The 10,510-nt window shown below is 32.6% G+C and overlaps 3 protein-coding genes and 1 long non-coding RNA gene across 4 annotated transcripts; 2 read left to right on the top strand and 2 right to left on the bottom strand.

Annotated features, from left to right (window-relative positions):
- The first annotated feature begins 582 nt into the window (after positions 1–582).
- On the top strand, positions 583–1,383 carry LOC108473171 (uncharacterized). Its single transcript, XR_001869673.2, has 2 exons — positions 583–930; positions 1,158–1,383. It is a non-coding gene; the product is annotated as an uncharacterized LOC108473171 (long non-coding RNA).
- A 3,300-nt stretch (positions 1,384–4,683) lies between these two features.
- On the bottom strand, positions 4,684–6,653 carry LOC108470520 (cytochrome b561 and DOMON domain-containing protein At3g25290-like). The gene is made up of 3 exons (XM_017771865.2): positions 5,946–6,653; positions 5,472–5,726; positions 4,684–5,346 (listed from the first exon to the last, which is right to left on the bottom strand). The coding sequence occupies exons 1-3, from the start codon at positions 6,573–6,575 to the stop codon at positions 5,035–5,037; spliced, it is 1,197 nt and encodes a 398-aa protein (XP_017627354.1). The 5' UTR covers positions 6,576–6,653; the 3' UTR covers positions 4,684–5,034.
- A 2,452-nt stretch (positions 6,654–9,105) lies between these two features.
- On the bottom strand, positions 9,106–9,699 carry LOC108471614 (probable disease resistance protein At1g61300). Its single transcript, XM_017773208.1, has 2 exons — positions 9,343–9,699; positions 9,106–9,240 (listed from the first exon to the last, which is right to left on the bottom strand). The coding sequence occupies exons 1-2, from the start codon at positions 9,697–9,699 to the stop codon at positions 9,106–9,108; spliced, it is 492 nt and encodes a 163-aa protein (XP_017628697.1).
- A 275-nt stretch (positions 9,700–9,974) lies between these two features.
- On the top strand, positions 9,975–10,376 carry LOC108471613 (putative disease resistance protein At3g15700). The gene has a single exon (XM_017773207.1). It carries the CDS (start codon positions 9,975–9,977, stop codon positions 10,374–10,376), a length of 402 nt encoding a protein of 133 aa, XP_017628696.1.
- The last annotated feature ends 134 nt before the right edge of the window (positions 10,377–10,510 follow it).

The following is a 10,510-nucleotide window of genomic DNA, read 5'->3' as shown; positions in this document are numbered from 1 at the left end:
AAATGTAAATGATTATAACATGATCATGATAATAATATCATTAATAATAGTCATATCTAATGAAACTAAAATAAAAAATAACTACTCAAGGATGTAAATAAAATTGCATAATTTAGAGAGGGGCAAAAATATAAATAATTATAAAATAAAAATGTTAGAAATAATAAAATAACAAAAAATAGGCAAAGGACTAAATTGAAAGCTAAAAGAAATTCTAAGCATAAATTAAAAAAAAGCAAACAAAGGATTAAATCAAAACAAAAAAAAAAGTATAGGGACTCAAGGTGTTATTTTCCCCAACTCAGCATACGCGTCATTCCCTTGGTAGATCAACAGTGGGTCAAAGAACTGATTTGAAAAGAAACTAAAATTATAGGGTAAAAATTAAAACAAATAAAAAGGAATCGGACAAAATTAAAAAGGATAAAAAAAGCGGAATGACCAAAATGGAAATTAGCCCTTCCATGCAAAAACGGGCTGATCCTATGGGGTATTTGGGTTGGATTTTCGGGTCATGCCAAAACTACGTCGTTTTCGAGGGGTTATATAAATTTAAAATTTCCCAAAAAATCATTTGGTTTCAATCTTTTTTTTTTAATTCCCTTGTTCTTCTTTTTTTCTCTAAAATCTCCTCTAGCCTTCCGGCCACAAGGCCGCCGCATATCGCTATGCCCAACAATTATTGGTGCCGGCGACCACCGCCTACGATGGTAAAAAAAAAAGACCCTTTTTTAAATCCTTTTGAAACTTCAAAACCCTAAAGTTAGATCTAGGGATAAAACACCCAAAAAAGGCCGAGATCAGCAAAAAAAAGAAAAAGGAAAAAGAAACCATTCGCTTTCCTCTCTCTCAGGTGAGGCCCTCAATGGAACCCCAATGGTTTTAAGGCTTCTCAAATCGAAGGTGGTTTTCGACAACGGCTCTTAATGGGTAAAAGTTTAAACTTTATTTTTATTCTTGTTTTTTCAGAATAAAAAAGCAAATAAAATAAGCTACCTTCTTTTTTTTTAACTTCATTTTTTGTATTTTTTTTCTGTCTTTATGTTACAAGATGATTTTGGCTTTTATAGCCAAATATATTACAAGGTATATTATTTTTGTTTTTTTTTCTTTTCTCTGCTTTTGCTTTTTGCTTCTGTTTCTCTATTGTTTTGCAGGTGGTGGTGCCAAAGGGGGTGTTAGACGACAAGCTTGTCAACATGGTGAGGCTGCGGCGTGAGAGGGAGCTAGTGTGTCTGAAAATATTTTAGGTTTTGGGCTTTTGAGCTGCTGGGTTATTGGGTTTAGTAGGTTTGGGTTAGGGTAGTTTAAGTTTGGGCTTGTAAGTTGAGCCAATCTGTTTTTTTTTCGTAAATGAACTTTGATATTAATATTATTTTTTTATCTTTTGGTTTTTGTTTTGTCTAGGCTGGACGAATTTGGGCCACTACAGAGAGAACATGCATTTTTTTCCTCAAAATTTTATTTTTAGTTTCCAATTCATGATCTATGAAGACTAATCTTTTTGGAGATATGTAATTGCTCCTTCAAATAATATTATTTTCAAGGTTCGAACTTGCATTCTCCATTGAGAATCCAATCTTACCATTATACCAACACTTGTTGGTATCTTCAATGTCAAATTTAAATAAAATATCATTTAGTTAAGTATCCACAATCAACCTATTTTATTTGATAAATTTGTATCTTGTAATAATAGATAGCCATCCTCTCTATAACACCACCCATTATAACAACATTTCACTATAGCAACTAAGTTTTTAGAAGAACTGTGTTTTATGTATCATTTTAACCCTCTTTAATAACTTTTCATTTATAATAGCAACATCAATAATTATGAAGTACATTCTTTATTAAATTAGTTATCTATAACAAAATATGATCTAAATTTTAAGTAAAATTACATCTATTTCAATAAAATGATTAAATTTCACGTGAAGAACTCTATTAATCATATTTTATTAAATTAAAATAATTTTCAATCAAGTAAAATTAAAAATATCAATTCAATAAACTATTATGTTCCTTAATTAAATATTCTACTATGAATTTAGAATATTATAAGCTTATAAATTGATTACTTGAATTTAGTAACTCGTGATAAATTAATTAATGTAATTTAATAACACATATTGATTAATTGAACTTGTTTATAATTAATCATGTGAAAGAATGTAAAATAAAAGTGTATAAAAGTAATAATATATGTACATGTTATACATCTTTTACTTTTGTTGATTTGATTCCTATTTTTTTAAACATAATTCTCACTTTTTTATATGATGAAAATTCACAATATAAATTTTATGGTAAGATTATAACGGTTATCTCTTTATAATGACATATTGTTATAGGTGTATAATTATCACCTCTTCATAATAGATAAAATCTGAGCAGGCAAATGAAGTTATTATAGAAAGAGTTGAATGTATATGAAATGAAAAAAGACGCAATAAGAAATTAGTGGGTTTGAAGGTATTTTACTTATAATTTAATTTAAATTTGAATTTATTAGTATCAAAATTGTTAACGGTATGTTAAAGATATGATTAGGGTAGACAGTCATTTGATTGTTGAGGTTTCTTTTTCACTTGCCTTAGTTCGTAAAGGTTAGTGAGGAGACAATCTAACTGCTGCCTGCCCCTTGGAATTAAGGGACATTTTATTCCAAATAATGAGGGGAAAAGCTTGTTAGTCACATGCGAATCTAATAAAGAGAGCTACCCATCGTAAATAAATGAACAAAACCAAAAGCTAAAGCAAATGTGGGGGAACCATGCCAAAAGTTGCATAATTATATCAAATTATTAGATGCCTCTTGTTTTAATACCACTTTAAAGTAACAATAAAGTCAAACCATACTCTCAATTAAAAGTGTGTATATACATATATATATTCTTAAGGCTTCTAGAATAGAGAAATAAAGTTAAGGATGAGAGTTTGAATTTGAGTCTCATCCTTTATAATTGTAATATATAGGTCTTTTTCTTGGCTTTTGTTCAGTTCTTTCTAATTTAGTTTAATATTTATTTAATTCTTTATATATTATGTACTGTATTGGTTGTGATCTACATTATAGTTGATCGGATATATATGCGCTTATCTTATAATTGTATTAGTAAATAGGAATGAAGTCCAAGGTTGGACATAAATCCCTTTCGGAGGTGTGAAGAAATTTCATGGGAGAGTAAAAGTTGAGAAATAGCATCAAAGATATGATGACTGTGTAACCATTTTCCCTTTTATCAACAAATTAACGCGTCAATTTGATGGGAGCAAAGCAAGCACTAAAGTAGGTATCTATTCTTATTGCTAATAATAACTTCACCAACACCTGTCTCAATTTGGATGTCATTTTCGCCAGAATGCTTGTTGCCTTTGACATTGCTTGCAGTTGCACCTCCCTTTCTTTGGCTTCTGAAAATGGTCTTCACTTGGACTCATGTTTACATAATCTAGTGAGAGAGGGTAAATGGAAAATTTGCCTTTTCATCATCCCAAAAACCAATTATTTTATTTAAGTTTCTTTTTAATGCAAAAGTTCTTACTTATAAAGATTTACATTTAATTTTCTAATACAATTTCTTCTTGCCTTCACAGTTGAATCCAACCTCCACAGAGAGTTATATAAAGTTTACGTACAGAGACACCTCGATTGATAAATATTGATACCTGTATTATAGAGGTACTTCGACATGCCATGGATTGAACCACCAACCAAGGTCTTTAATTATTAAAGAGGGTTAACTCATTTGGAAAAAGTCTTTGAAGTGTTGTCTGTCAAGCGGTTGACGCTGCCCTCAACAAATGAAAGTATTGTCCTCATGATCGGCGTTTTAACAACTGAAGGTATTGTCCCTGTAGTCGAGGTTTTCACCCCCAACCTCCTCAGAGAGTCGTGTACATTGCACGTGGCTTAAAAATTATCAAGTTTGCTTATAAGTCCCATATAAAGTCCCCCTAGGTACCCTATAATTATTCACACGCTTAATACTAACATATATCTTGAGTTTTACAGGGACTAGTCTTCACCAATCAAGGCACCCTCCTTCATGAACCGTACATGACTCTCCACAAAGGCTGAAGAACAAAACTCCAACATAGGGACAATACTTTTGATTGTTGATGGTCTAGGTCAGCTGCCAGATAACAACATTTCGAAAACTTCTCCTAGAGAAATAAGATATTTTAGTATGATAAACTTGAATCATTAATCACTTATTTAAATTCCAAAATTATTATTTTATTAATTTTTTTTTTAAATTTATAATTTTAAAAAAATTATAAATATTAGAATCTCTACAAATATTTTGAATTTTAAAAATTATTTTTAAAATTTAAAAATTACTTTGATTTTTTTGTAATTTTTGTTAAGAGAGAGACCAATTTGTTTATTTTCAAAATTGACAGGGACCAAAACTGTATTTATACTGATATATTATTCAAATTATTCGAGTTTTAAAAATTCAACTCGACTCGAACTCAAAATCCGAAATTTCTTATTCAAGTTGACTCAAAGAATTCGAATAACTCGATTCAATTAAATCGAAATTTAAAATTTTTTTCTGATTTTTTCAAATCGAATCGAATTTTGCTAATCACTACCAATGGCATATTTTAACCTCTAAAGAATCATAGAATCAGATACCAATGAACTTCTAGAACTGCAGGTAAAAGCCAAGATTTGATATCAAACACTAGAATCCTCATAAACCATAGTGAAAAGAAAAAAGAATTATGAATACAATCTGTTTCACAATCATGTTCAATACATATTCAAACTTATAAAGTTTCACCCTTCCTATATTCTATCCGAGAAAACGATAGCTGATATACTCGGCAATATATATATATATACACGATATGTACATACATACAAATACTAGTGATGATAGCAATATATGGAATCAAGAGATCATACAATAGACAAAAATTAATAACTGGTTCGGGATCGGTAAACCTCATGTAGCGTCTCGAGTCTAGAGAGGGAGACGATTGCTACAAAACCAGGTTGGACTACAAGGAATCGGTTGATCACATGGCAAGAGGCTGTTGATTAGATTGAGCATTGTTGTATCCATCATAGGGTTTTGTGGATTTCCTGGACTTTCTCTTCAACACTACAATCCATGTAATAGCTTCCAATAGCAACGAAATCCCGCCCATCGCAATGATCACAATCATATATGCCGATTTCCACTTATGCTCAGGCTTCAAGATATTGAAGCCCTTGAACACATTGATGATGCCGAGGACAAGTATCGCGTATCCAAAACTGTGGTGGTAAATGTTCCAGTAGAATCGGAGCTTGTGGTCCTTTTTAGGCCTTAAAAACAAAGCAAAGATCTAGCAAAGACAAAAAATAAATTCCAACTTCAGTGTCACAAAGCATCAAGAGAAACATGCTAACAAACTAAAATTCACCCAATAGTCTATGAGAAGTATTGCATATATACAAATTTAAGAAATACCTGGACAGTAGCGAGGACGAAAAGGGCAATCCCAATGTATCTATGACCCGAATATGTGATACCAGAGGATTCACTTCCAAGCTTAAGACCAGTTCCCCAGCCAGCAACTCCTATGGCATAAGCTGATATTTGACAGAAAACATGAAGATAAAACCAAGCTGGATCTGCTGACTCAAAGCTTCTTATGTACCTAGCAATCATAGCTCCAAGTGGAAACAAAATTCCCCAACTCACAGCATTTAGTATCCCATGGATCTGTCATCAAAAATTTTCTTCTCAAATTCAACATACTCATAATCAATCCAGTAAACAAATATATTTTCTTTTTGTGTGTGTGTGAAAAAGAATCACCATTTAGTTCAAAATTGCTAGTTTTAATAATCAAGTACCTCAGTCAACAATTTCTGTATTTTGAAATACTTCAAATAAAACATGGAAATATAAAGATTTGTAGGGATTAAAAGGGAAGCTAACATTTTTCTTCTTAACGGTGGTGTCTCCTCCAGAATTAGTGCTACTCTGTCCATTTTTCAAATCTAGCGTTCCTTTCGAATGCAAATTGGCGGCGGCGAAGTCATGTTTTTCCAACATGCCACCTTCTCCAACACCGGGACCGACTTGCCACACTTGATTAATCGTCCCTTTCGCCGCTAAATTCGCCGGAACCTTAATTGTAGCGAAAATGGCCAGACTCCCGTCGCTTCTAGTCTCCGCCGTCTTATCTGGAACTTCGAACGACAAATCCTTCGGCACAATTGAAGAATAAGAGCTGATGTCAAAAGTATGCACGACGGCAACGCCGGTGGTGGAGTTTTTGTATGCAACGAGTGCTTGGGAACCGGCCATGCCTGTGGCGTTGGGATTTATGGCCCAGGAAATCCATCCGCCGGGTTTGGAAGGAGTAGAGATGAAGGCGACGGAGAGAGTAGTGTTAGAAGGGTCGTAAGTGAAGTGGAGGTAAGAGGCGAGAGAAGGAAGGTCGAGGCAGTTGGAGTAAACTTGGTTTTTCGTAAACTTCTGGGAGGAACAGGTGAGGGAAATCGCCGGTGAAATAAGCAGCGCCCAAAAGGTGAAGAAAAGAGACGCCAACAACGATGTAGCCATTTTTTTCCGACGAAACTGAAAATGAACGGGCGAGTAGTTAAGTGAGAAGGCATAAAGTTGGCGGAATAAATAGAAGCCAAAAAGGACTTGACTAATGATTATCTGACACGTGCAATGTTGGTAAGGGAGGAGGTCGAGGTTATCACACGCTAAATATAAAGTGGAAGTGGGAAACCTTCTTGAAAAATTAGTTGTTTTTTTTTTTGTTTTTGTTTTTGGTAGCAAAGGAGAAATATATATCAATTATAAGGAAATATTAGAATCATAAAATAAATTTTGGGCATCCTTCTTTATTTGAGCAATTACTGTAAGTAAATTTTGGAGAACATGGGAACATAAGAGAATCCCTCCTTCAATCCAGCTGGAGTGTAAGTAATAATATTTGCCTCCTTCGACATCTGCTGGATTTTCACCCTCCAACCTTTTCTACAAAGTTCTTAAATTTTTAGATCAAATCTTTATTTATTTGTGCTTGAAGTTTACTATTAAGGGTTTCAATAGTTAGAGTATAATCAGTTTCAACAATAATATTAGTTTATTTGGCAAAACAAGCTAATTGGTGACCATCATAAATTACCTATAACTTTATTTGTGCAATACTGTATTTGTCGATATTTCTTTCAATCCCATAAATCCACCTACCGTGTTCATACCTTGCCACTACTATTGAGGAAACTGAGCTTGAGCTTGGAATGCGTGCTCCATCCGTGTTCAACTTAATGGATCTTATAAGTGGAGGAAATTAAATTTGATATCGATCCTGTCTTTCTAGAGTACTATCTAAACTACTTACCGTTAGGCTCAACTTTGGGGGTTGTTTGAGAGTGTAGCCGCCCAAGGCCCAGGGCTAGAAGGGGCCCAAAAATTAATTTTTTTTTTAACTTTTAATGTAGAAAAAATTTTTAGACTAAAACAAATTAATTAAATGCCTAGGGCTTTCAACTTTTCACCATAAGTGCTTCATCTCCTAGGTAGGGATGAGAATTCGACCGAATCGAGTGAAAAATTTTCCTATTAATCGAGTTCACGAGTCCTATTTTATTATTCTAACTCAATTTGATTTTTTTCGAATCGAATCGAGTTAAACGAAAATTAAGTCAAGTCAAATAGAGTGGAATTGTTTGAGTTAAATTAAAAAAAATTAAGCATGTCAAATAAAATATTGTCACAAGATAACTAATTCCATGTTAGAGCATGTAAATTTGAAACCATATATATTTAAAAAATTCAAAGAAAATATTAAAAAATAAGATACTTGAGTATGATAATTTTGAATCTTTAATTAGGTCCCGATATTATTATTTTAGAAATTTTTAAAATTTAAAAAAAATTAGATTTTTTTAGAAATTTTATAATTTTTTGAAATATAAATTTTGAAATTTTATAAAGATTTTGAATTTAAAAATTATTTTGAATTTTTAAAATTATTTCATTTTTTTGTAATTTTTATTGTGGGAGAGACAAATTTGCTTATTTTCAAAGTTGATAGGAACCAAATGCGTATTTACACCAATTTGTTATTCTAATTATTTGAATTATTCGAGTTATCCGAATTGTAAAATTCAACTCGACTCAAACTCGAATCGAGTTATTCGAGTTGACTCAAATAATTCAAATAGCCCAAATAACTCGAAGTTCAAAAAAAAATTATTTTTTTAATCGAATCAAGTTTTGCTCACCCCTACTCATAGAGTCTCAAATTTTTTTCACCTTCTATTGTATTACATTTTATAATCTTTTTCAAAATGACCCAATTTATTGTTTCGTCTAGAGCCCCAAAATGCCAAGAATTTAGTTTGGGCATCACTTGTATAAATACCACCTCAATACTAATATTTTCGTGTATTTCGTGGGACAAAAAATAAATTTTGGGGAGAAGTCAGTCTATTTGGCGTGACCAATGTTAGAATAATGGTGGAGCCAAATAAATTGACTTCAACAATTTTATTATGTCAGACTTTATTTTTAAGTGATTTTTTATATTTTTTTAAATTGAAATTATTTTTTTATTTGGTGGAGCCATAGAAAATGATGTGACCACCATGTTGCTAGCCATTTTTTTGTTAGTTTTTTTAAAATTATATTTTCAATAGAAAAAATGGATTTATCTAAAATAAAAGAGTTGGAACTAACAATACATGTGTCAAAATTTCAATGTTAATTCATGATTCATACAATTAATGAGTGAAAAGTTTAGCTATATTTGTTACAAGATCATGCATTTTCACTCTTTCATTTCCTACATTTTCTAACAAACAATTCTCTACTAGTGTTCTTAGTATAGCTTGTCCCTTGTCCAAGTTTGCTTCCATGCTACCATTTCCTCTATTAATCCCTTTCTAATCCAATCCTTTATCAATTGTTCCTTCAGGATTCCTGAATATTCACGATATGATGCACAAGTAAGGAAACAATTTTGGATTTTTCAATCTTTCAAGCGATCATAGTTGAATCTCAGTTGCTGATACATCTTGTCTTTAACATCGATGATACTCAATATGTTTCAATTCAATTCTGGGAGTGCATTCCTCTATATTGGAAGGCTATTTTCACCTCTCATGCTACTGGCAACTATAACTATCACCAACAGCAAACTAGCACAACACTCAACGATTGATCTTGTAATCGGTAGTAAATCTACAGAATTCATTAGATTTTGACCAACCTTCTCCAAGAACAATGTCCATGCATCTGCTTTTAGAAGTGGATCCATTTTTAGGACTTGACAATCCATTCGTCAACATACATACAATGATTGAGATGTTACCACTAGTTCAGCCTCAGAAGATTTAGGAATTCCGACTTTTTCAAGGGAAAACCTCTCCCATAATTTGTCCAAGATTAAAACAAATCTACCATTTTTACTCAAAATTTCAAACAACATCCTTGCTCTTAATGTTTCATCTTTATCTTTGGTAATAACGACATTCATTGCCTTTACAATCTTCTTCTGTAGTTCAATAACACTACATTTCCTCGATATAGTGACCCATACTAGGATATCGAAACTGTTTACACCATTTAAGAGTTTATTGTTGTCAAGCTTGGCAACACTTGTTTTCCGAACTCTTGCCATTCCATAGACTCCAATCTTTCGAACCTCATTATTCCTCAAGTGTTGCATAATCTCATTCCTTTTACGTTCTATTGTTTCAACGACTAAGCTTGGTGTTGGCAACACTTGACCAATCCACAAAATATCGTCCACACTTGACCAATTTTGGTTGTTGATGATCTTTCATGGATTGGTCAGGTGTTGCTAACACCGAGCTTAGTCTTTGAAACAATAGAACGTAAAAAAAATGAGATTATGGAACACTTTGTTTTGATATCCTAGTATGGGTCACTATATCGAAGGAATGTAGTGTTATTGAACTATAGAAGAAGGTTGTAAAGGCAATGAATGTCGTTATTACCGAAGATGGAGATGAAACATTAAGAGCAGGGATGTTGTCTGAAATTTTGAGTGAAAAGGGTAGATTTGTTTTAATCTTGGATGATGTATGGGAGAGACTTTTCCTTGAAAAATTTGGAATTCTTGAGTCTTTTGAGGGTAAATTAATGTTGACATCTCGATCATTGGATGTATGTCGACAAATGGATTGTCAAGTCGTAAAAATTGAGCCATTTCCGGAAGAAGATGCATGGACATTATTCTCAGATAAGGTTGGTCAAAATCTAATGAGTTCTACAGATTTACTACTAATTGCAAAATCCATCGTTGAGCGTTGTGTCGGTCTGTCGTTGGTGATAGCTATAGTTGCCAATAGCAAGAGAGGTGAAGACAGTCTTCCAATATGAAGGAATGCACTTTTAGAAATGCATCGAAACATATCGAGTATCATTGATGTTAGAGCCATGGTGTATCAGCAATTGAGATTCAACTACAATTGATTGAAAGAGCGAAGAATCCAAAACTATTTACTTACTAGTGA

This window comes from Gossypium arboreum, chromosome 11 (assembly GCF_025698485.1).
Source record: "Gossypium arboreum isolate Shixiya-1 chromosome 11, ASM2569848v2, whole genome shotgun sequence".
Classification (NCBI taxonomy): domain Eukaryota; kingdom Viridiplantae; phylum Streptophyta; class Magnoliopsida; order Malvales; family Malvaceae; genus Gossypium; species Gossypium arboreum.
Note: the sequence above shows the minus strand (reverse complement) of the source record. Positions and strands in the feature narration are given on the sequence as shown.

Bases quoted from the DNA above. Each gene is read 5' to 3' on its own strand.
- LOC108471613 (XM_017773207.1), top strand. From the start codon at position 9,975: ATGAATGTCGTTATTACCGAAGATGGAGATGAAACATTAAGAGCAGGG.
- LOC108471614 (XM_017773208.1), bottom strand. From the start codon at position 9,699: ATGCAACACTTGAGGAATAATGAGGTTCGAAAGATTGGAGTCTATGGA. The intron at 9,241-9,342 runs GTAACATCTCAA...TTCTTGGAGAAG, and splicing joins CTTCTGAGGCTGAACTAGTG to GTTGGTCAAAATCTAATGAA.
- LOC108470520 (XM_017771865.2), bottom strand. From the start codon at position 6,575: ATGGCTACATCGTTGTTGGCGTCTCTTTTCTTCACCTTTTGGGCGCTG. The intron at 5,727-5,945 runs GTTAGCTTCCCT...TTTTGATGACAG, and splicing joins CCACCGTTAAGAAGAAAAAT to ATCCATGGGATACTAAATGC. The intron at 5,347-5,471 runs GTATTTCTTAAA...TGTCTTTGCTAG, and splicing joins TCGTCCTCGCTACTGTCCAG to ATCTTTGCTTTGTTTTTAAG.